Source organism: Polyodon spathula, chromosome 23 (genome assembly GCF_017654505.1).
Source record: "Polyodon spathula isolate WHYD16114869_AA chromosome 23, ASM1765450v1, whole genome shotgun sequence".
Lineage (NCBI taxonomy): Eukaryota > Metazoa > Chordata > Actinopteri > Acipenseriformes > Polyodontidae > Polyodon > Polyodon spathula.
This window is the reverse complement of record NC_054556.1, coordinates 23,868,973-23,894,439: the sequence shown is the minus strand read 5'-3', so window position 1 is coordinate 23,894,439 and position 25,467 is coordinate 23,868,973. Positions and strand designations below refer to the sequence as shown.

General features: G+C 39.4%; 2 protein-coding genes across 15 annotated transcripts in view; both read left to right on the top strand.

The window, feature by feature from the left end:
* Positions 1-3,216, top strand: part of LOC121297995 (rho GTPase-activating protein 39-like) — a 43,435-nt gene extending 40,219 nt beyond the window's left edge. The window contains exon 10 of the mRNA XM_041224667.1: positions 4-3,216. Within this exon, the coding sequence (XP_041080601.1) occupies positions 4-198 (195 nt within the window). The 3' untranslated portion in view covers positions 199-3,216. The remainder of the gene's footprint in view (positions 1-3) is intronic.
* Positions 3,217-6,134: 2,918 nt separating this feature from the next.
* On the top strand, positions 6,135-24,324 carry LOC121297868 (PHD finger protein 20-like). Of its 14 annotated transcripts, none has more exons than XM_041224437.1 (22): positions 6,135-6,547; positions 10,851-10,951; positions 11,032-11,073; positions 11,333-11,504; positions 11,983-12,070; positions 12,709-12,785; positions 12,875-13,673; positions 13,794-13,898; positions 14,192-14,362; positions 14,791-14,961; positions 15,221-15,436; positions 15,601-15,660; positions 15,775-16,047; positions 16,427-16,597; positions 16,777-16,872; positions 17,742-17,906; positions 18,268-18,446; positions 18,638-18,737; positions 18,919-19,114; positions 19,393-19,825; positions 20,066-20,246; positions 21,708-24,324. In XM_041224437.1, the coding sequence occupies exons 2-22, from the start codon at positions 10,869-10,871 to the stop codon at positions 21,848-21,850; spliced, it is 3,921 nt and encodes a 1,306-aa protein (XP_041080371.1). In that variant the 5' UTR covers positions 6,135-6,547; positions 10,851-10,868; the 3' UTR covers positions 21,851-24,324. The 14 variants fall into 14 exon arrangements, with proteins under 14 accessions (XP_041080371.1, XP_041080367.1, XP_041080366.1 ...); XM_041224433.1 differs by having other exon boundaries at positions 6,284-6,547; positions 16,379-16,597; positions 16,783-16,872; XM_041224432.1 differs by having other exon boundaries at positions 6,285-6,547; positions 16,379-16,597.
* The last annotated feature ends 1,143 nt before the right edge of the window (positions 24,325-25,467 follow it).

The window sequence follows — 25,467 nt, the reverse complement described above, 5'->3', positions numbered from 1 at the left end:
CAGGTTTTCACACAGCCGGTGAATGTGAGTAAAACCAAGATGGACGTCAACAACTTGGCAATGGTGATGGCGCCAAACTGTCTGCGGTGCCAGTCGGACGATCCCCGCATCATCTTCGAGAACACGCGCAAGGAGATGTCCTTCCTGCGCATGCTGATCGTGCACCTAGACACCAGTTTCATCGAAGGGATTGTGTGAACACTGCCTCTGGCACGCTTCTTGATGTTTGTCAATATAACCTTTTTTTTTTTTTTTTTTGTTCTTTTTTTTTCTGTTTTTATTTTGTAATCTTCTGTATGAAAACTAACTGCTGCCTTTTATTTAATTTTGGTTCAACTCAATACTACTGGCATCTGTGCCCTTGATGCGTTTCAAATACAGCTTGCTTCTTTGTGGACTGGTCCGACTGGCTAACATGAGAACAGAAAACTGGATCTACTAGGATCCTGCTTCTTCCACCAAAAAAATAAATATTGACACTGCCCGCTCTGGTTTTTACTTGGTCTTACCCTTCAGGGTCATTCATGAACAGTTATTTATTTTGTTCGCTATCCTATTATTTTAATGTCACCTGTTACTAGGACAATGCCATGTCCAATTATCTGTGTATAGATCTGGTATATTAGCTAAAAAGCAGTGTATCTCAACTGCAGTTCCTGGTGCTTGTAAATAGTCCATGTTTTTGTTTTCACCAGGACCTTAATATGCCATTTTATATCTGCAATTCACTGCCTTTGACAACAGGTTGGGGTCTATGTTAATAATCTGAGTGTTGAACCTGCATTAAACCAGATCCGTGGACCTCAATCCATATTTCATTTTGCATTTATCGATGCTAATAAGAGGGTCATTCAGTTTCCTAGCTGGGATGGTGAAGCACACCAGCAGGGTTAATATAATAAAAGCATGCTGCTTTTTTAAAATGTTTTAGATCATTTAAACAACCCCTCTTTTGGATGGTAAATGTGATCACCAGTACAGCTGCGGGATGGGAGTGTTGATTTCTGAAGCAAACACAGCAGTATAGAAACCTGCTGATTTTCACAAGCTGTCTTTACTGTGCATCTGCAATAAAGGTCATTCCAGTCCAGGTGCATTGTTCCAGCAATGTTTTATTGGACAGTCATTCAAGCCCTGAAATGGGTTCTTTTCAAGGAGTGCGTTGTTGGGTAGAATGTTGCTCGACCAGCCCCTAGTCTACCTGTTGTGCGAGGCCTAGCTGTACACAATGATCTGATCATGAAACGTGGTCGTTCATCTTAAAGATGGTAGATCATTGCCACCGTGTTACTTAAAAGAAAAAATATAGAGGTTGTAGATTGAGTATGCAATTTCTAAAGAGACTTTCTTTGGTGTGTTTTAAAAACATGTTGTATTCAGAGCAGCTACTGAGCAGAATTGTTATCTAAGCCTAAAAGAAATTACTACAAAATATGATAATTTCACAGCGGTTTGATTTTATGATTTAAAATAAATAACCATGCTAAAACTATTCCAATAGTTTGTAGTGAGGGGAGGGGGGGACCCATGAAATATAGGATTGCTTTAACCAAAAATACATAAGAAATAATAATTAAGATTTTACATTTCAATTGCCTCATTTAATGCAGAATTGACTGGTTTTCCACAAGGACATCTTATTTATAGATGTGGTTTTCATTTTGTAGGAATGGCTTCAGATGTTTTTGCTATCGGTCCTGCCAGTGGAGTGTGGTAAACCATAGGTGGAAGATGTCCATGCTTTCTGCAGTCGAGGGTTTGTTTTCTTTTTTTTACAGACTGGGCTGTGGCTGCCTCTCGGGCTAAACCCATATTTATTTTTGCAGTCATTGCAGCTCCACGGTGTACCATTTTTTTTTTTTTTAGTTTTTTGGAAACTAAACTGAATTTGCCTGCTTGTGAAATTAAAGGGTGTGTTTCAAACCCCCAAAAATCTCTGTGAGGTTAGTTTGTTTGGGTTAACCCTTTGCAGGCAGCACCTGTGTTCTGGCTCTTGTAAAAAGTAACATGCGTGACACGAGGAAATGCCCTGTTTGTCCAGCTCCTAACAAAGAGGACAGGCTGTGATTTATTTGGACGAGGTAATCCCTTGATGACCGCCAAGTTCCAATTACCACTTAACTACTTAAATACCCCATTACAGAGGTATAGTTGTTGCAAGTCTGAAAAACAATGCAAAAATAATCTACTTTGAATCACATCTCTTTGGATTCTAAAACGAATGGAAAAATAAGTAAATCATTGAATTCTGGATAGTGGCTGTACATGAGATAGAAGTCACCAAGGAAAGTCCATGCAAAGTGAATGCTGGCGCAGTAGCTATTGCTGTACGCAGCTTCAGTTGAACAATAAAAGCAAGGCTTTCGGTTGACCCAGATTTTGGAGCCTTGACATGTAGGGAACTGTGCTGTCTCCGTTAACAGACAGTATATGCAGGAATAGAGCAGATAACTGCATGCTATACTATAATGGGACTTGTATGTGTAAATAAACAGACAGCTTTGATAGTGTTTAAATATGTAATTGATTTGACCTGGTCAGATAGTTTGGCATGCTGTTTGGAGCTGGTATAACAAGTGTTAGGGCAGTCTCGCTGTTCCGGTAGACAAAGTGTTTTTCTAACCATTATCTCGAGTTTGTTTGAATTGCGTAATTGTTTAACCTTTCGAGTGCTGCAGGCAGTGGGGCAGACTGGTCAGAGCAGCTGGAAGTTGCTCAGAAACAGAACGCTTGTTACATTTCCCTGAACACAGCTGTGTGACACAATACACAACAAGATCTGGGGGAGGGGGGCCAGAATTACAGAACACACTATATGCATAGCACATGTGAATAGTAATGTCTTAATTACTGTACTTTGGAGTAATATGGAATGAAGAAAAATAATATTTGTTGGGGGGTGGAGGGGTACCAGTATTTTTTTTTTTTGCCATACAGGCTGTTGTGTTTCACAAATAATGCAACCACTTTTTCTTTTTGTACATTTCTTTGTAACTAACACTAACTGTAAAGCGTACAGTTTCCCAAGTGGCAGGTCATTCCTTTGCACTTAGCTTCTGTTCTTTTGGGGTTTTTTTGCTGCTGTTTTTATTTTACAGATGCTGTTTGTTTGCCCTTGCTGTAAATGATGCTGAGGTTCCGCGGATGTGCGTGAGGAGATCAAAGTGAAAGTTGGTGAAATGTTGACTCTTCATTTCTGTAATTTTCATAAATAATAATAAAAAAGTGTTCAAAAAAAGTTCAATCGAGAGTTATGTTTGTTTTTTTTAAATAGTTTTGTGTGCAATTTGGGGTTTTTTATTCATTTTTTCACCAGTGCAGCTCTTTCTTTAATTATTGAGTGCATTGTCTGGTAATTGAATCCAGACCTGACTGCGGTTTGGAGCTCTTGCTTTATAATACCCGCCTACACGCTCTTGTAATGAATAAAAGATAAAGTTCGCTCTTTAATATGGGACTGTTGTGCAGGCCTGCTAAATATATCCTCCTTCCACCCTCTGAGACCATGATGCTACAGTGCATTCTGTTCAAATAGGTGTACTGATTTAAGCCAGATAACATGATTGCCCCAACATCATATATTTACGGTATACTGGCGGTGACAGACACAAAGACGGTGTGAATGCTTGTATCTTTTCTATCAGTCGCCCTGTACAAAATTCTTAATCCACTTAAGAGATATTCGCTTTCAACCATAAAAAGTACTTGATAGACGACTTTACTTGAATGACGACGATGTTTTTTCAGAACGTATGCTGTTCCACACAGAGACCGACAAGCACAGTATCCAAGACGACACTGCTTTGACATGACAAGTCTGCAAGGTGTTTCAATTGCTAACAGGTGTGCATTACCGTTCCTCAGCAGTGAACTGGTTGCATTCTTTTAAAATAGAACAGATTCTGGCAGTAGGGCAAACCAACTGGCTTGTTGAAAATCATTTTTATGAATCGTGCAACATCTTCCTTTCCACTGGCACCTAGCCATGAAACACCAAACCCCCTGTTTCATAGGAATGAAATGTAATTGGGCATATAAAATGAAGCAAAAAGTTTGCTAATGCTATGGAAAAAACAAGAAATGTTGCTCTGCATATTTGAAAATTAACTTTAAATTAACTTAAATTGTTTCAATCCAGATTAGAAAGCACAGGGCCTGAAGGGGATATACCAGGTGATTATACAGTCTATATTCTATAGACACCCTCACTCCTCCAAACACACACCACCACTTTATTTCTACATTGTTGCCAAGCATGCCTTCCTGTGCAACACACCACAGCACAAGTCAGTGAGCGTTTTGCAAAGCTGCATTTTTGTTTTTATCTTTAGGAGAGTGCTGACCTCTGCTGTACAAATTGGAGAAGTGCAGTAAGAGTTATACAACATAGTGCCAGTAGCGTCTCATTGGAACCAAGTCGTGTTGCTTTATCTTCACACAATGCATTTATAAATACAGTGCTTTTGGTTTTTATGCACAATTTGGAAATGTTTGTTCACCACGACTTTTCTCATTGTCTATCATTTACATGAATGGAAGAAGCACAGGCACGTGTTTTAGTAATACAGATACAACCCTGTATTCTATCCTACACATTTTAAAAGTGCTTTTACCCTGTGCCTCAGAGTTTTTATTGTTTGCCTTTTAAAGTAATGCATCTAATTATTTCTGAAATATATCAAGTAAATGATTAGCAAAGTAATCATTGGAATTATTGAAAAGCTTTGTGAAGCATTGCAAATAATGATGTGATAATTCTAAAAGTATAGTACCTACACAGGGCAGCTTTTGTAAGTGAATTTAAATTTGCAATGTATTAGATCAATGATACTCTCTAGTTAAGGCAATACAGTAACACTTTGATTAATCTCTGTTAATCTCTGGTACTGCTAATCTCATTACTCTGCTAATTTCTGGCACTGCTAATCTGTTAATATCTGCTAATCTGTGGCACTGCTAATCTCTGGTAATTTTAGTCAGAGGCTTGGTGGCCCAGTGGTTAAAGAAAGGGGCTTGTTGCCAGAAGGTTCCAGGTTCAAGCCAGCTCAGCCATTGACTCACTGTGTGTGACCCTGAGCAAGTCACTTAACATGGGACATAAAACCAAGGTCCTATTGTTAGTGACTGCAGCAGTTGTTGATGTAGTTCACCCCTAGTCTCTGTAAATCTCTTTAGATAAAAGTGTCTGTTAAATAATAATAATTTGAACTATCAGTTTGGATAGCAGGTTTAGATGATTTTGATTATGAGTATAGTTTAATAATTCAAGTACAATATATCTGAGGTTCCTGCGAATTAAAATTGTATTGGGTGATTTTTAACTTTACTTAAAACGCTTTGGCATTATTTTACAATAACCCTTTATCCTGTTAAAAGGAAATGGAACAGAGGGGTTTTCTTATGACAATAGTGCTCTGCAGAAGAATTGGCTCAGAGAGTGCACAGTTCCAAAGGCTGTTCTATTTTGGTGGGTTGCAGCCAATTGTGTAGCTGTATATAGAGACGAATGATTGTCTTTTATAAAGCCCTCTAGTGGTAGAATGAAGACAATTGGGCTTGCAGAGCACGGCACTATCTGCAATAGATCACTGGTTTGAGCGAGATGATGCTGTGTTGCCTATATGTACACAAACCATTTGCTTGATATACAGTCCTTATTCCAGCAGTTAACAATATGTTAATCTCTTGCAAAACTAGAACTCAACAACTAAGTAATATAATTCACAATCTCTTAAACACGCCCAGTGGTGGATTCACATGAGACTCCCCCTTTTAAAAAAAAAACGGAAGTTAATTATAGAATTTGGGAACATAACCCTTAATATAAATAGAATTCCAACTTGAATTCCAACTGTGATTCCAACTTGGTGCATGAAATTCGCTGATCTCGAGTGATTAAACTCCACGTCACGCTGACCTACTTTTTCGTGCACCGAGTTGGTATGAGATATCTTATTTATTGACGTTGAACGCACATGATCAATCATTTTAAAATTGTTTCATGCATACAGCTACTTCAGCGAGTTAGAATTCTAACGTGGCTTTCATTTTATTTTGACGTGAGACTAACCGTTAAACATTATCGCGACAGTTGATCACATTGCTGTTTCGGTCACCTGTTGTCGTGTTTGTTTTATTTGATGTAGTCAAAATATGAAGTTCTGTGGGGAGTACACGTTATTTGTTCATTTTCTGAAAAAACAAAAAAAAAATCCTGCAACCTTGGCGGCTATTTGCTAGAGCTCGTCTCTGTGTTTACTGGCACACAGCACTTCCTTGAAATATATTCTCCGATCCTTCCTACAAAACGTTTTTTCCGCTTGAGGGAAAGATAGAGAAGAAGAAAAAGCTTTAATTATTTTTTTTTTTGTTTTTTTTTGTGCTGGAGCGCATGCGCAGACTGGTGCTTCAGCGCACACTACCTCGCCGACACAGCTAGAGGGAAAATAAACTGCGTGGGCACCCGGGGTATTAACATCAAGGCAATACGGAATATTAACAATAGTAGCCATCACACCAGCGGGGGGACACTCCGGGTGCAAAACAGGTAACGAGCTTGTGTAACACGGATTCTAAAGATGTTCTGCACAAATAACTGTTGTATTATTGTTTATAGCTAAATACAGTGCAAGTAATTCCAGTATAGATACAAGAAAGTTGTCGCATGTGTTCACAGTTTGAGTGATGCTACGACTTTGGGGGTGGAAAAAAAAAAAAAAGGCAAACCATTTTGTCTTCAATGCAAGCTGCGCTCTACCTGTTAGGAAACAATGCTGTCCCCCGGTGTAAGGCTGCTGCAACGGAGGCGCTCTGTGTTTTTTTTTTTTTTTTTTTTTTTCTGTGTTGGCCCTTTTCATTGGAGATATTTATGGTGGGCACCAAGAACAGGCCGGAGAGGCCCTCTGGAAATCTGCGTGGGATTGGCAGTCTGTCCACCCTATCATGCGTCTTAAATACCTCACTGGCAGAGTTCGTGTCCAATGAGCGCGTCCAGAGTCGGCAAGAAGGCGGGGGTTGATAGTACCAATACGTAATTTCACTTTCTTTATCAATTGTGTATCAATTCCGATTTAAGTCAAGTAACTTGATGGGGTTACCGCAGTATAACCGGTCGCTTCGTTCTTTACATCGGGCAACTGCTGTAGACTTCAACCAGGAAAACATGATATACAACGGTGCATGCGCGTTTTTCTAATAAATAAAGACTGTTTCGTGTCGTAAGATAATACATCTAATCGATACACAAAGCTTGCGTGTTTTACCAAACAGAAGTTTGCTTGTACGTTAAATGACCAGTTTTTAAAAAGTTTTTAAATCTGGTTTTGTGCCAGTATGCGGTGTGGTAAACAACGCGGATGAGAGCGTTATTGCGCGCCATTTGTGTCACGGTGACTGTGTTTCATCACTGCCGCTGACTGTGGCTCTGTTGCGCTTTATAATACTCGTTGCGTGTTGGTATCTCGTTAACTAGTATGAAACAAGTAACACCCACTAACCAGGTGGATGTGGACACGTTTGACTGAATGAGTTCAATTACACGCTGTTGAAAAGAATCGGGTAGCTGCGTATAATGCACATGTGGGCAGGCCCGCTCACATGGTGTTCATGTAAATTAAATTAAGCCAAGGCGGAGGTTAGGCTGAAGCAGGTTGAAACGTCCCGGGGTGTTTTCGCAATGGGTTAAGTTGAACATTGGGTCTTTCTTTTTGTTGTTTTGTGTTGTATATCGTTTTACAGCGCATGCTTCTTCGTATAGTTACTTAACAGACAGAACTATCCCAAAACCTATAGTTTCTCATCAGTATTGAGAAACCTAACATAAATATATTAGACAGTATATATGTAGTTAAACACCAGCCACTATCCTAATCCGTTTTGCACCTCAATAACCAGAACACTTTGTATGATTGCAGATATTTTTGTAATGTTTCATTGTAAATTATTATTATTATTATTATTATTATTAAGATTTCATATGTACTTTATGTGTTTTTAGTAGACCTGACCAGTGGGAAGTGCAGAATACTTTCTGAAATAAGGATTAATTTAGAGGGAACAAAACCCCTTTTTTAAAAAAAATAATCCATCTGTAACACCTAATGTAAACATAGTGATTTAGGCTCTACTAGCTGTGCTAACTGTTTGCTGTCAGAGTTTAGTTTTCAGTTGTACAGTATACTGCCGCAAGATGTAAAGGGCCTAGTTTACGTTTTTGGGTTTACATTGTTGCTCCTTCTGTGTATTAATCCCACAGTATCCTATATACAAGTAATTATTCTAATCTCTACATAATAGATTCAGCAGTCTTCCTAACAATTAAAAAAAAAAAGCTTTGCATACAAAATAAACTGGTCACACAAGGATTTTGGTCATTGTTTACAGTATTGTCCAGTACATCCTGATGATATTTTGTTGTGTAAATGTTGCTCACCATGTTTTTTTATATAAACATAAACAGTATCAAGAACCTTTAATACTGGTAGTTCTTACATTCAGGGTGCAGGCTTCATTTCAGTTAGGCAGGCTGGTAGGTTTGACAGTTGTAGAAATAGTGACAGGGGGTGTCCCTATCCCTATTCAAAATAATAATAAATACTGTTAAATACAATAATTGGCAGTGTTTGGTTTCAAGTTGAGTTACATTTCCTAGGTTATTTTTCCTTAAACCTCAAAAATTCAGATTTACTTAAAAAAAAACAAAAAAAAAACAAAACCCTAAATGTACAAATCTTTGCACTTCGGTGTACAGCCTCGCTGCTGTAATCTTGTACAAGTGTTTTACACGCCCTGATTGGATGTTTTATTTTGTTGTTAGCCAATCACGGCCCAGTTCATGCACACAGACAGCAATGAAGACCTTAGGGATCAGGTGGGGTGCTGTGTTAGCCTGCAGGCTGCAACAGGAGCAAGAGTAATCATTCCCCAGTGGAATTCTGGGAAGAAAGCAGTATTTTTTACTGTGTGACCCATTTCCTGAGAAGCCATCCTCTAAGCATTAGCTGGATGACCTGTTCTGTCCTATGCAGTTGTTTCATGCTCAGTCTGGCTATTAAATAAAACATGATTTCAAATGTTTGTCATCATGACTATTTTCTACGCTTAATACTTGGCTTTTAGTTTTTATGCAATGCATCCACTTGTTTCTGTTCTTTGCTGTTGTTGTAATGAAGGGATATTAATAGCTTTGTACCACATAGATATCCTAATACCCCCCCCCATTGCCCTCCTCCCAATATAAACAAAGTGTTGTTTTGAATATTTTTAGTAAAATCTAAAAAGCTGATGTGAGTTATCTCAAATAGTATATAATGAGCCCTTTTCAGGTATTTTTAATACGGAAGCATTACCATAATATTGCACAACTGCTTCTGCTGATTTTGGATGGCGTAGTTAGTGTGTGTGGGTTACTGATCTGACAAGTAGATCTCTCTGCTTAAAGCAAGCAATTAAAGTAAGTAGCTTACCAGCCATCACGGAACAAACAACAATGTTAAATGTGGGAGGTTCCAGTGTGGGCTGGCAAATCTGATGTAACAAGCAGTAAAGACGAGAACCTTTGGATCACTTAGGCTGTGCTATTGATTACTCAGTGAGGGTGAAGTGGAATTCTCAAGCCTCTATAAATTCTTTAAGTGTGAAAATGTGATCTCTTTGTCTGTGATTTTGACCTCAACAGAATATGGCTGACACTTTGGTCATGTGATTATTATTAGTATTAATGCTAAATGTATTATGATCATTATTATCATTATGAATAGATGAATTAAAAGATATGTGATACTGCAGAGAAAATGCTGTGCAATAGCTCAGCAACAACTAGTTGGGAGTTAATATACAGTAATAGACTAGCTGCAACTAGTTGATATATAACCAATACATAACTTTCTTTTGTTTGTTTCAGTTCATACTACTAAAATATACTTATTGAAAAGAAAAAATAAAGAACATACAAGGCACAAACTTTCTATTATTTGCCAACTGTAACAATGTGTGAGTCAGATTCGACTGAACTATGCAAAGCACAGCAAGCGAGGTGCATCTTAGCTATGCTGCAGTAACTTATGTACAAATGAAAAGAAGTGTTTCAAATGCAGAGACCACAAATAAGACAGGCACATTAACTAGTTGCAGCTGTCGTTTCTAATGACAGTTTTGCAGACCATTGCCTTTCACATCATTTTAATCACACCGGTTTTAGAGCCTATTCGCCCACCTTGCCAGATTTTCAGGCAGTGTCACAGTGATATCTAATTAGAATCACTGTTGAGTTTGATGTGCTCAGAAATTCAGAGAGGCAGGGATCCAAGATGCTCATTCTTTGGATGGCTCTGGACACTAATTCAACCCAGCCTGCCTCAATAAAAATTCACATAGTGATTTATCAAGCATTATAAACTAATCACACAGCAGTCAGATGAGCGTAGCACGTTGTATGCCAACATCAAGTATGTAGCCTATAGCTCAATAAGATTTTAGACATATCTAGAGAACTGGTCATGCAATTTATGATGAAACTTGGTGCGTTTGAGATTGATAGGTTTGGCAGGCTTGTGTATATTATACCTGCAAGCAAACTTGATTCAGCATGTTGGAGTTCATTACAGACTGTAAACAAGACAGTCAGCATCAAGCTAGCCTGTCGGCACACTTTTGCTTTTTATTCTTTGGATAACTCTTTCAGTCTTTTCCTGACTTTTTTTTTCGCTGCTCAAAGATCATCTTGAATTAAAAAAGGGGGATAACACATTTATTTACACTGTTGTGTTTTGTGTTGTTTTTGGTTTGTTTTACTTTGATTAAATCTTTCTTTAAATTCTGATGAATTTTATTCTACTCGGTTCAACGGCTAGGTTTTTAATGTGCGCAAAATGAGCAAGAATCCACCAAACCGAAGAGGAATCATCTTTGAGGTGGGAGCTCATCTGGAGGCCCGGGACACTCTCAAGAACTGGTGAGCAGTGGAGGAGTCTGTCTGTGCTTTGCATGCTTTGATATTTAATAAATTGACACGGCTCTGTTTTGCTTCCTCAGCTACAACAGAGCTCGAGAATTTATAACCTCCTACCGCTGCAGGTATCAGCAGAGCATGACGGTTTAATCTAATAATAGAATTGCAGCAAGCAAGTTTCAACGGGATGGCCCTTCAGCTAAATTTACCTTTTGGAAATGTAAACAAACTGGACAGTCAGCCAAGGTTTTTTTTTTTTTTTTTTTAATGGTCCACAATAGATTTCACTATGAAAGAAATGTATTAACAAACACTAAGGAATTAGGCTATTTACATTAATAAAACTGAATGGTTGTGCTGTGTGTGTGTGTTTTTAATGGTCAGGTATGCAGCAAACATTGAAAAGATTGATTATGAGGAAGAGAAAGTGCTGATTCACTATAGACAGTGGAGTCATCGCTATGATGAATGGTTCGAGTGGAGCAGCCCGTATCTCAGGCCAGTCGAGCGAATCCAGCTGAGGAAGGAGGGACTGCAGGAGGGGGAGGTCCAGGCTGTGAGTATAGCTACAATCTGTACAGCAGCTTCAAGACATACTCATGCAGCAAGCACAGGACTAGAATTGACCTCTGATGCTCGTTCTGCAGTGCCTAAAGATCACATAGAATCAACAAAGGTCCAGGTTTATGGAAAAGGAATAGGTGAACCTACTTTAATTCCTGCAGATTACCAGGCCATGGTCGCCTGTGACGAAGTTCATCCCATACGTGTTCTTTCAGGTTCATGTGCAGGCTTTCTTTGAGGCCAGGGCAGTTTTTGCAGACCATTCTGTGCCTTGGTCATTTGCTAATCTGGCAGGGCTTGCATTTATCAACAGAAGCTAAGTGCAGCAGGGTACATCTCCAGCGCTGTCTAGCTTACCGCCTGTGATGTATTTATCACATAAACTCCCAATCCTGTAAAATAAGTGGAATGCTGTAACTGATCTCTGTCATATGCTCTTAGCTGTGTCAATCTGTCACACACACACACAGGAGTTTCGAGTGAACGAGAAGGTGCTTGCAAGCTGGACTGACTGTCGATTTTACCCTGCCAGGGTCCTGTCAGTGAACAGAGATCTCTGTAAGTATTGCTGGAGAGTAATGGTCATTCATCCAGAACAACTCAAGATGGGCTTTGACTAAAACAGTGCAAGGGGGCACAGGGGTATAGACATACTGTTTCTATGTTGAACAAGTCTGTAATCTATTATTTACTCAGTCTGTTCAGTACACGTGACTGGGTAATATACATATAAAAGAAAAAAAAACAAAAACAAAGTTCCGTCATGAAGAATGTAATAGTTTTAATTTCCGAACAGATGTACAAATCAGGAGGACTAAAACCTGAAGAGGTTTGAAAATGTTTTGCTTTATGCTCTGCCAAGCAGTAGAAGTATAGTTGTATAATATGAAAGAAGAGTGTTGGAGATGAAATTGACAGGGGAGTGGTTAAGGCGTCTCCATGCTATTTCAGTCTGTATACAAATGAAAACACGAAGTGCATCATTTAACAGTTGTGTTTCTGCTCAGAATGGGTTTGCATGTTTTATAGGCATTTATCATGCTGCAGTGACTAAAGTGGTGTACTATTGAGACAGCTGTGCTTGCATGTGTTAGCTGGGGCTAATTAATGAATTGATACTTGGGAGTCGTTTCCAAGCTGCTTTGTTAAAACCTGTGACCTGCTCTCTGTAACTGATGACCTTTAATTTCCTTTAGCTTCCTACACTGTGAAGTTTTACGATGGAGTTGTTCAGGCTGTTAAGGGTATCCATGTCAAACCTTACTGCAATGAGGTAAGTTTAAGTATTTTTAATGTGTTTTTTCCCAGGAAAATTGTGTTTTGAAATGTTGCATCTTATAACCTTTTTTTTGTGATTCACAGAAAAGCAAGGGGAAATCTAAGATCGAAGACAAACAGAAAGGAAAAGTGTGTGATAAAGAGAAATCCGCAAGGGGACATAAGGTGAGGGAAAAATTGATAGACATCAAAGAACAGAACTCAACGCCAAAGAGTAAAAAATCTAAACGGAACGAGACAGAAAATAAAAGAGATGCTTCTAAAGAAGAAGACGACAGAAACGTGCCCGTGAAGGGAGCGGTCCGGGAGGAATCTAAAAGACCAAAGCGGGGCTCCACAAGCGACATGGTGAAAGAGGAGAGGAAAGTGTCGAGAGTAAAAACAGTTGATAAGAAGAAAACTGTTGAGGAAACAAAGAAGAAAGAGGAAGAGAAGAACGTGGAATCTGGTGAGGAAACAACGGAGAAGAATGTAACATCGGCTGGGCAAGAAACAAGAAGCAAAGAGTCGAAAAAAGAAGACGACGGACTTGCAGAGGAGAAGAGCCAGCAGCCTGAAGAAACGCCGATGGAGAACAAGGATGCGGAAAACAGTGAAACAGAAGTGGAGAAGCAGTCCGAACCAGAAGAGAAAATATCAGAGACAGAGACGAAGAGAGCAGAGGGGTCTGGCGATGGAACCGGAGAGACAGGCAAGGATGAGGACAGAGGAGAGACAACGGAGCAGAAGGGACAAGCTGAAGAAAAGAAAGAAAAAGAAATTGCCGAAACCACTGTGGTGTCTACAGAGGACAGAGAGGCAGCGGCAGAGCTCGGAGATTCGAAACCAGCAGATCAGAGCCCCAACCAGGCACTGAGGAAACGAGGGAGACCCCCGTCAAAAGGTTTGTATAGTGCACCTTGTTTAAAACTAGGTCGCTTTTGCAGAACAAATTATAACAATAGATGCTTTTTTTATCTGACTAACTATTGAAATGTAACACCTGTGGTTGACACTTTCTCAGCTAAATCACCTGATAACCAGCATGGCATCTTGGAGTTGAGGAAAAGAAAAATATCTTTGGGAACATATGTGCCGTCAAAGAGAACCAAGCTTGATACAAATGCAGGTCAGTGTTGGCTCAAAGAAGTGGTTTGAATCTTTACTATTAAAAATGTTTTGAAAGTAAGAGTAGAAAATAACAGACTGCAGACATTCTTTGATAGTGGGGTGAAAATAAGACTGCATTTGCACAATAATTGTATCCATTGAGGGGCGTACTAACAAACCTGAGCTTAGTTATAACCTTAATGGTTTGTCCGGTTATGTTCACAATAGTAAAATCTGTAATGACCAAAAACGCTCTGCAATGCAAAACTTGTTTGCACCCCATTTTTAATAAGGATCTGTTCTGTTGTTCAGATACCAAAAAGTCCAGTCAGACTGGCAGTAGTGATCAAGACTACAGCAGGAGAAAGTCATCAAGACTGCCTATTAACGATCACGGGCAACACTCCATTAAAAGCACGCCTGTGCCCGTAGACTCCAAACACATGACACTGTCTGACAGCAAGCAAAAGGAGTCTGCAGCAGGTTAAGTGTCTTTTGCTTTTTGCTTTATTTTTTCATTACATTTTTACAACAACCCTCTATATGATTAGACACCCCCCCTGTGCATTCCAACAGTTACAGCTCAGGGTCTCTTAAACCATAGGAAATAGAATAATCTGTGTGTACGTTTATATGTGATTCTAAATTACTTTTGTACAAATAACAGCTGTGCTTAGCAATTTTGTAAGCCTTGTTAGAACTCCAAGTTTCTTACATGTGTCATGTGCTTTCTCTGTGCAGATCAGGGTGAATCAGCAGAGATAGAGTACTAACAAACCTGAGTTTAGTTATAACCTTAATGGTTTGTCCAGTTATGTTCACAATAGTAAAATCTGTAATGACCAAAAACGCTCTGCAATGCAAAACTTGTTTGCACCCCATTTTTAATAAGGATCTGTTCTGTTGTTCAGATACCAAAAAGTCCAGTCAGACTGGCAGTAGTGATCAAGACTGCAGCAGGAGAAAGTCATCAAGACTGTCTATTAACGATCACGGGCAACACTCCATTAAAAGCACACCTGTGCCCGTAGACTCCAAACACATGACACTGTCTGACAGCAAGCAAAAGGAGTCTGCAGCAGGTTAAGTGTCTTTTGCTTTTTGCTTTATTTTTTCATTACATTTTTACAACAACCCTCTATATGATTAGACACCCCCCCTGTGCATTCCAACAGTTACAGCTCAGGGTCTCTTAAACCATAGGAAATAGAATAATCTGTGCGTACGTTTATATGTGATTCTAAATTACTTTTGTACAAATAACAGCTGTGCTTAGCAATTTTGTAAGCCTTTGTTAGAACTCCAAGTTTCTTACATGTGTCATGTGCTTTCTCTGTGCAGATCAGGGTGAATCAGCAGAGATCGAATCTGCTGTTGACTCCTCGGGACAGAGTCAAGAACCCTCAAATGCTGTTCCAGAATCCCCAGCACCTCCGTCAAGTGAGAAACAAACACAGGAGGAAGGAGCAGCACCAAACGAGACTCCCACAACAGCTTTGAAAGCAGAGCCAGGCAAATTGCACACTGAAACGGGTAAGAAGCAAAAGAGTAACTACGGTGAGTAAATAACATGTAGAAAAGCTAAGGAAAAAAAGGAGTTGCATGAACAGATAATAAGACGTGTTAAAGTCCTGAATTCCGGTCGGTGTAGTGTGAGTAGCTGCTCAGCTCAGCAGCATCTCAGTGATTTGTTTTAATCCTGTGTTTTGTTTCTTCTGCAGCTCCTGTTGTGAAACGTCAGCCCCAGCCACCAAACCCTAACAAATATAGCAGAGAGCCCTGTAAGTAAAACCCTTCTAATTATAGTAAAGAAAAAATAATGACAAAATAACTGAACAACTCTGTGTAGGTAATGCGTGTTTTTTTAATTTTTTTATTTTATTTTTGTATTGAAGTGTACACGGCTATAAAGCGATCGCAGGACTCCCTGTCCCCTAAAGCACTTACTATTGATCTCGACCACACCTTCAAGTGCAAGGTACCAGACTGCCTCAAGTCTTTCCGCAAGGCCAAGTTACTGCACTACCACATGAAGTACTATCACGGAGAGGACAAGGCAGCCGAGAGCGAACAGAGCCCGACGAAGAGGAGCATCCAGACCCGCGCCTCGGAGAAGCAGGCAGCCATGGAGAACCCCAAGAGGCGACGCACCATTTCAGCCTCATTGCGTAAGCATTTCCTCTTTCCCAGGGCACCTTTTAAAAGGCGCCCGTCGCGTAGCAGCTTGAGTCATTCCAGCTTTTAGTGTGAGCTTTTAGTGTGACTTAAACTGCTATTCAGTGGGCTCTTTAAGTGTATGCCCTGCAAGATTTATATTCAGGTGTGTATATCATTGTAGGCTAGACTAGAATCATCAGGACGTGGACTTATCAGGTCCCAGTGAACATTTCCAGTGTATGTGTGTGTTTTCACTCTAGAGCCTTTAAAAAAGTCTAAAAGCAATAAAAGCTCAGGACATTTATCATACTTACAGCTTGTTTCTGTTATTTCTTATTTTAGATATACCACTGGACTCTGCCCATAGAAACTTGCCTTCCTCCCGCACAGACAGCAAGGTTGGAAAACTGCACGAGAGGAGGAGGACGTCAGTTCCCCCTGCTGTCAACACACTGCACAACCACCGACCCTCCCTCCGAGAGAAGAGCAAAGAGAACCAGCTGGAGAAATCGAACCGCAAGCAGCAGGAGAAGGAAAAGGACAAGGGTGCCAATGACACAGGTGACACACCACCTCCTGTTTTTATATCCTGGCGATTAACTCTTCATTAACTCTTAATACAAATTCACCATTTCATTTCAGAGCTTACACTGCTTTTTAAGCTTGTTTCTGATTCGGACGACCTCAAGAATTATGTAGTAATGTAATGTGATGTGATCTGGTTGTTCCTTTCCTGTTAGTAAAAGAAAAAGAGAAGGTCAGAGAGAAGAAACACAGGGAGTTCCTGAGAGTCAAGCTAAAGAAAAAGAAGAAGAAAAAAAAGAAGTCCAAATCTGGTAAGCGAATCTTCAGGGGCGCATCATTGTACCCTGGACTCATTCCGCCCCCTCGTTCTTCCCTTTTCAGATCTGGGAGGATGCAGTGAGAATGTTGCTTATTAGGTTAAGCTTGTAGGATCAGATCATTGAGGAGTATGGTAAAATGCTTTTAAAAATTAATAATTGAAATGCACTCTTATGTGAATAGAAGCATGGGGAAAAGGTTCGGCAATGTTACAGCAGATTTAAATTTTTTATAGGGTCAAGTTCAAGTTCACGCTGGTCTGTGTTTTATTTGGGTTTGTATAAGCCAGCCTGCACTTGATGTCAGACTTGAGTTTAACTGCTTGTAGAAATACTTGATTTGTTTTACATGAACAAGATCCTCCCAAGGTTAAATAGTTTGAGAGAAGGAACAGAAAATGAGCGACGGCATGAGTCCAGTGTGAACTGATTGAGAAATCTCTCAAATTTATTAAAGAGGGTAACAATGAGAGGTCGAGGGATGGGGTGGGCTTGATCTGGATAGAAATTGAATATTGAAATTCTTGGGTCTTCCATTTAAAAGAAATTAATTAATGAATTAATTAAATCTTCCCGGCTTATTCAATCACCTAGCGCAATGCTGTTTATTTACAAAACTATTACCTATCTGATTTGTCTAATTCAGTCACTGTTCAGTTTATTATACTGTAAATTTAAGTTTGCTTCTGCTATATTTTCCCAAACCCTAAATAAAATTTACGGATTTATAATGTTAGCCATCCAGTGACAAAAAAATAAATAAAATATTTGTGTAACTTTTTAGTATGGCTTTTCTTTTCAGCCATTAGTGTTGTTCAAATTGGTCTGTTTAATTATTTCTGCGTCTGCTTTCCCTTTAACAGAGTATACAGGTAGTGAAGAAAATATTGACATCTCTAGAGATTTCTCACCCAAGAAAATATTCGTTCAATCCAAATTGAATTTGCCTCACAAATCCCCCTTCTCGCACAAACACAAGTTGTTATACAACTCCAGCCCAGGATACACAGAAAAGATAAAAGTGGATGGTGGGTATTAAGATTCTTTTTTTTTTTTTTTTTTAAACTTTTTTCTTTATGTTTTTATGCCTGTTTAATAATAAGAGATGTATATGTTTTGCAATTGCAAGAGGAAAGGATAGTTTTACACCGGCTTGGGGCTGAAACAGCTAGCTGACCAATTGTTCTGGTAGGAAGTTTGAATTGTTATTACTAGGGTAATGTGGGTTAACCCTTCTAATGTGGTTTGAAGAATAATCTACACTGAGCGATAGCACAACCCATTCACCACTGGGGTTGTGTACCATTCTGAGCCCTGATTGTAGCACAGAGAATGCGCAATCTGATTGCGAGTCCTGTGTATGTATGGTGTGTTTATTGGATATTGCAGATGAAGACACTATGAGCGACTCTTCGACGGACAGCCTGCTCTGGAGCGAGGACGAGCTGGGTCAGGACGTCGACGTGACGACGAACCCAGATGATGATGGGCTTAACGAGGGGCGGCGAGAGTTTGAGATTGTCCGCTGTATCTGCGAGGTCCAGGAGGAGAACGACTTCATGATACAGGTGAAAAATAAATCAACGCTGCGTGATTTTTTTAGGTTAGATCTTCTTTTTGTCTTCTTTGTATTTGTACCCATACATGTTGTGTGGTACATAGTGTCACTTTTTAAAGTATCAATGCAGTTTAATTAAACATCTCTAAGGGAAGTTTGAATAACATTTTTGTAGTTATTACTTGTTTTTCTCGTTAACAGTGTGAAGAGTGCTTGTGCTGGCAGCATGGGGTCTGTATGGGTCTGCTTGAGGACAATGTTCCAGAGAAGTACACCTGCTATATATGTCGAGATCCGCCAGGTGAGCCAGGCTCAGAAATGAGCGTCATTTTAATGTTGAACAGGCAAGTTATGTGGCTTCTATATTAACATCTAGTGCTTGTTAGTATCTGAAATACTTTTGATTTTAAAGTGTATTAAGTGAATATCTGACAAATGGATATTGTTGTTCACAGTCCGCTGTCTTTGTGTTCTTGTTCCAGGACAGAGACAGAGTTTGAAATACTGGTACGACAAAGACTGGCTCAGTAATGGACACATGTATGGCTTATCCTTCCTGGAAGAGAACTACTCCCACCAAAATGCCAAGAAGATCGCAGCCACACACCAGCTCCTGGGCGACGTCCACAAAGTCATTGAAGTTCTGAACGGCTTGCAGCTCAAGATGAGCATCCTGCAGTAAGTCATTCCCATTGGCTGTTTTTGATTAAAGGGGCGGGACAACAAACATTTGCATAGTGCAACAGAGTGCAAAATAAAGTTTGGTGCTTTTCATTGCCCTGGATTGTGGGTGTGAAAACTCCATGAGAAAGATCAGGATGGAGCATGCAGTTGAGCAATTCAAAATCAGTATAGAGCAGCGCAGTACATTGCAGTCAATAGGCGGGACTTTGGTGTCCTGCAAAACAGTATTGTGTAGTGACCCCTAAGTACTGTGTCTTGCTTCATTGTTTTAGAAGCCAGGCTCATCCAGACTTGAAGTTCAGGTGTCCGTCATGGAAGCAGGTGGACTCCAAAGAGAAGCCCAGGAAGAGGCAGGCAACCGCGGCAGGGCTGGAGGAAGGAGAGGACAAGAAGATCAGTGCTGCTGAGAAGCCCTGTCCAATCCCATCCATTCCCTCCATTCAGGAGTCTTACATCGCCAGCGAGCACTGCTACCAGAAACCACGCACCTACTATCCTGCGGTGGAGCAGAGGCTGGTGGTGGAGACTCGGGGCTCTGAGCTGGAGGAGCGCGTGAGGGGGGTCAGGGAGACTGGTGAGGACCTGCTGGCACTGGAGCAGCGCTACGGGAGGAGCCCCGATCAAGACAGAAGAAAAGCAGACTGGGAACCTCGCCTGGAAAACGAACAGGACAAGGTCTGGAAACTCAGTGGAGCTGCAAACCGTGTTTGTATTTGTGTGGTATTTATTTTATCTCAAGTCTGCAAGTCGGTTAGGTTAAGTCACATACTTGAAATACGGGCGTGTTTAGTTTTATATAAAAAAACAAAAAAGAAAAAACTAATTGGATAAATTGTAATTTGATGCAGTTAACTCTGTAGGGTTTTTTTGTATGCCACCATGAGGTATCTGTAATTTTAAGGTGCATGATTTTGTACTTTGTTGTAAATCGCGTTGTTTCGTCAGGAAGCTGAAGTTTCCAAGAGAAGCTTTTCTGGTGAAAGCTGCAATGTGAAGGTGGCCAGGGAGGACAGGGACGGCGATATGAACTTCCAGCAGCAATGGCAGATCAACTTGATGGACCATATCGAAGCTGTTCAGGATGAAGTCATCCACAGAATGGACTTCATAGAGGGGGAGTTGGATGGTAATCTCAATCTTTATTTATTTATGTATTTATTTGTTATTACTTTTTTTAAACAATGTCATACAACAGACATCACGGTCATCTTTTTTAAACAAACTAAGGATGGGTCAGTGTAGTTGGTTACACGAAAATGAAAAAAAAACGTTCAATAGCATATTACATGTTCGAGTACGCGAAAAAAGCCTACTTGCAAACGTGTCTTTTTTTTTTTTTTTAAATGCTAATGCTTGACAAGTGTTATTTGCATATTAAACATATGGACCGTAATTAATTATGTAATGCTTGTAGCAGTAAAATTCTACAGTAAACGTACTCTGTTTGAAATTGTTGCCAGTTTTGTTGCCTTGTTTTTAGCTGATGTTAACAGATCGCTGCTTGTTCTCCTGTAGTGACTCCACACAGCAGCTGTGCGCGGTTGCTAGGTAGTCTAGAAACCACTTCCGGGGACATGGCAAGCTTTAAATGTGTGAACTGAAATAAATTAAATGTATATAGCATGGGGTAGCATTGAAATTAGAAAGGCAGTTTAACTTTATGATGAACATAAAGACATACTAAATGCTAAACAGAACAACGCAGTGACTGATAAGAATATGCTTGGAAAGGAGTCGTTTTTTTAACTCTGGACGGCAATGTAAAACATCTACTGTTGACTTTCTGTGAATGGATGGAGTAACGTCAACATTTGCACTGACTGTTAACAGTACAAGCAGACATGTTCCTTGTTTTGAATTATTTACAGGTTAATGAATAAACTAAGTAACTTGACTTGAGATTCATGTGATGTCAGTACTCAATGGCTAGTTGTAATTGGTACTAATGTCAAACTATTGTAATGTTGGAGTGTGTTTTTTGTTTTGGCCAGGTTACAGTATTTTCTCTGTTCAGATTATTTTATTAATGTTATTTGTTAGAATTAAGACAGCTATAGAATATTTAGGTTGCTATATGATAAGTCTTATATTATTCCGAATACAGCTAAAAGGATTATTTGGTACTCTGTTTTGTACTGCTCAGCATTATGCTACTGGCTTTAATTGGAAGAGATGCAAGTGTCATTGAGCTTTGTATTTTAATTCAGTAAACAAAAGGAAAAACCTGTGGCTAAGGACACGAACAGCATTGAATGAAGAAATCATGTCTGGGATATTATTTGTACTCCTAAACTTAAACTTTACTGGCTTACACTGTTAAGCTGTCTGTTTGTGGTACACATGCGCATTTCCCTTTTATTCTTTGGAGCGTAAGAGCAGGGACTAGATTTCGGGTAATCAATACTGGAAACTATTCGAAATTCCCATCCCTATTACAAACCGATGCATTTAGTGTCGGCCGTGCTTGAAAAGGGAGTTGAATTTGAGGAAAGTTCTGGACTAAGAATATTCATACATGTTGAAATAGCTGAGCTTGATTATTCTGTCTAGCGTAGTGTTGCTTTATCTATTTTTTTTCTTCACCTAGTTCTGGAGAGCTGGCTGGATTACACAGGGGAGCTGGAGCCTCCAGAGCCTCTTGCCAGACTACCCCAGCTGAAGCACCGGATCAAGCAGCTGCTGACAGAGCTGGGGAAGGTGCAGCAGATTGCCTTGTGCTGCTCTACATGAGCGGCCCTACCCTAGAGACGCCGAGCTGATCCAGCTCTGAAACAAACCCATAAAGACTTTAAAAGGAAGCGAGCCAGGGCTGGGCTGCTGGGGGCAGTACTGTGTTAGTCTCATTAAAACACGTTCCCCCTTTCCACAAGTGTGCTGGTGATGCAGACGGGAACTTTACTATGTTTGAATCCATCTGACTTTGCTTTATTAATGGCAAACATAGTCCATTGGAGAGGAAGGGGAAAGGAAACGCTGACTTCAGAACAAAAGCAAACACTTTTAGTTAACCTTACAGTTTGCTGGTATTCCATCTTTTTTGAAAAATACAAAGAATAGTCTAAAGTGAGACATTATAATTTGTTGTTATAAACAGTTAAATGGGGTTAAGCATGCCTCCTGTTCTTGATAACCGACCAGTTTTACATTAATGTATAGTGATTTTAAAATATTTTATTTCAGAGCTTTCATCATATACAGTAAGTAGGTGACGCTGAAAATGTGTTGCTTTAAAAAAAAAAAAAAAAAATTCAAAAATACAGTTTCGAAGGCTGAGTGCTTATGGCATTACTGGAGATACTGGAGACTGAAATGATTTTCTTTTTTTTTTGTAACCAATTGAGTTCTATAATAATCCTTTGCCACACTTTTCTGTTAAATGTGTTGTAAAAAAAAAAAAAAAATATATATATATATATATATATATATATATATATATATATATATATATATATATATATATATATATATATAATCATGTGAAAATAGTTTAAACTAAAGCATGTTGTGTCATGCAACTTTTCTGAGACTTTGGGAGGGGGCACAGTTACTGTACTGTGATTTTCCATTCTCTTGTTTATCAAAAACCTCAGCTCAGTTCCTTTTTCAAATACTGAGGCTAGCTGACCTGCAGCAGTGAACTGTACCCTCAGTTTACAGGGTTATTCAAAAGTTCTACACGTGCCTATTGAAATGACCCTTTAACATGCGATACATACACATTAGTGATAAGAATCATTTCAGGTGGGACGATGTGCAGCCCATGATGGTATCAGACAGAACGGAGCGGTGTGCTGCTGCCATTTCTGTGCTCGCCTGTTTTCAATGATGGTTGTGATGTTTCTCATGGTGCCAGGCTTTTGAATCGCTCTGCAGTAAAGTCGTGCAGTGCAGGCTTTCAGACACGTAGAGCCAGCAGACAATGGGCCAGATTTATCAAGGTCTTTCCTCCCAAGTGCAAATACTGTCGTGCCATTTGATTTTCAAACGTTTGCTCAAGACGTTGCTCTTTTTGTAGCATTGACAGTACCATTGATGTTCCTTTCACAAAAAACACTGCACTTTTGCAACTCTTCATACATCAAGCCCAGATCTAATCTGTCGCCAAAAGGACAAAAAAATGTTTATAGTGTTCCTTAGGCTTTTTTAAAATTGCTTTTATTGTAGTTTTGTAATTCTTTTTTTGTTGTTGTTGTTTGTATCCTCTCTCTCGGTTTTTAGCACTTAATGTAACGTCTTGTAAGTCATTTCTATTCTGCATTTATTTTTATAAATGTCCTTTTTTTCCTGTTTGTTTTTCATCCTGTTCGGCTTTATTTATTAATGCATTTCTTAATTTATTTGCTTTTCTGCTTCCCTGGGGAATGCTGCATTTCCCCTCTCTTTGCAGTCGTTAGAAAGCAGTTCACGTTAAGGATGAATGAGGGGGGCTGTTAAATATATTGTAAGAGATTGCAGGAGATGGTGGTACTGGGTGGAACAGTCTGGGGTTTTTGAATGGGGGCAGGGGAGAATTTGAAAAAATATATAAACTCATGCAATAAAGAGAAGGGGGAGCAATACATTCAAATGGAAATTTTCAGAGAGGAGTAAAATAGTTTTTACAATATAAAACTAGCAAGGAACTACTTGGAACACTAACTTAACTGGCTTTCCGACTACCTGCTAACTGGTTTAATGGTGACTTCATAACGTTAACAGCTGTTTTTATTCCTGTCAGAAAGTTCAACATATTCTTCTACATGTGGTCTGGTTTGTAAGGATTTACATTTTCACCAGATGTTTTTGGCCAGTTAATAATCAAATGGGTCCTAGGTGTGGTATCTATATGTTAGAGGTAATGTGAAGCTGGGGGGGGTTTGTTGAGCTCTTGTACAGGTCGGAGGAGTACCTTATTGTCGAACGTTAGTAATAAAATAACAAGCTAAAGAGCCCTCCACCCCCACTTCGGAAAAAAAACGGGGTGGGGGGGGTTAAAACCACTGGCATGAAATGAATACCACCTCCGTCCTTTTATAAAGGTATTACGGTATAATCCCTAGGGGGGGGTCGGGTAATAAAGTCATTAATCTTGGTGTAATAATAAAGTTGTTGCAGGTATGGTTGTGTGTATGGAAGGCAAAACATTACTGTGTATTATTTGCTATTCATAAGCAGATGGACGTGACTGCTGTATTATGAAAAAAATAAATCATGTTTTCATGTTCTTTTGAGTATGTCCAGTAAATCGGAGTGGAGCTGGGGGGAGTGACATTTTGCGACAATGGAGAGATATCTTGCAGTATTACCCATAAAACAATCAAAAAAACTTTGTTTTTATTGATTGAAGAAAAAAGGTAGATACTATTATGGTATTTTATAAGAGACATAGCTAACAAAAAAAAAAACAAGAAGGTAAAGAATTAAAAAAAAAAAAAAAGACTGCATACTATAAATAAAAATCTCAAATGATGATGCACGATGAACGTGAACTACATAAAGCTAGACTGACAAATCCAGTAAGACAGTACCCTTAAATTTATATTTATATCCTACAACCAAATTGAGAAAACGAGGAAGAACTTCACATGGTTGCTTGCTGCTGAAGAGGGTAATTCCTTGGGACAATCTGAATGGTGGTCATCATGTTTACTGGAGTAACAAGTAGATGCTGCATTCATACAAACCATGCGCATGTTTATTGTACCAGAGCTGCCAGCGTTGTAATGTACATGAGAGCTTGGAAAATGTGTTTTGTTATTTTTGCTATTTCCACAAGAGTTCCACTTAATGTCGTAGTATTATGTTCACTTACATGGCGATCATGGTAATTCTGACGTTGGGGTGAAATGTTATCTTTTTTCAGTAAGAAGACGACAGTATGGCTAAACTGAATAAACCAAAACAGTGGGGTTTTGGGGTTTCGTGGGACTTCCAAGATTGTAATTTGCACTTCTGGTTTCCTTTGTAAAATGAGTGGGTTATTCTAAAAAGAAATGTTGAAATAAAGAAATGGCTGGTTTTTTTTTTTCCAAAATCCTGTTTTGCAAACAGGATGTTTCTGTAGCTTGTGCAGGCTGAACCCAGCTTCATAAGATGAGTAACCCCTTTGCTTCCAAGTAATATATAAAGATGCAAATCTCCTAACAGCCTGTCATTGCCTACACTTTGTACTGTGTAGTACAAGCATCTATATAAACTGCTTTGCTTGATAAAGCAGTTTATATAGATGCTTGTTCTACACAAGGATCCTATGAGTTGTATTTAGTCTTACTTCCACAAGGGGGCACTGCAGTTTATATTGATCTCTGCCACGACTGCCCAGCAGACCATGGTTTTGTGAATCCCAGATTGCTTTATATTTTCTTAAA

Coding starts and splice junctions, on each gene's coding strand:
- LOC121297868 (XM_041224432.1), top strand. CDS start 10,869: ATGAGCAAGAATCCACCAAACCGAAGAGGAATCATCTTTGAGGTGGGA. Junction 15,661..15,774: donor CAAATATAGCAGAGAGCCCT/GTAAGTAAAACC, acceptor TTTGTATTGAAG/TGTACACGGCTATAAAGCGA. Junction 16,598..16,776: donor CAAGGGTGCCAATGACACAG/GTGACACACCAC, acceptor CTTTCCTGTTAG/TAAAAGAAAAAGAGAAGGTC.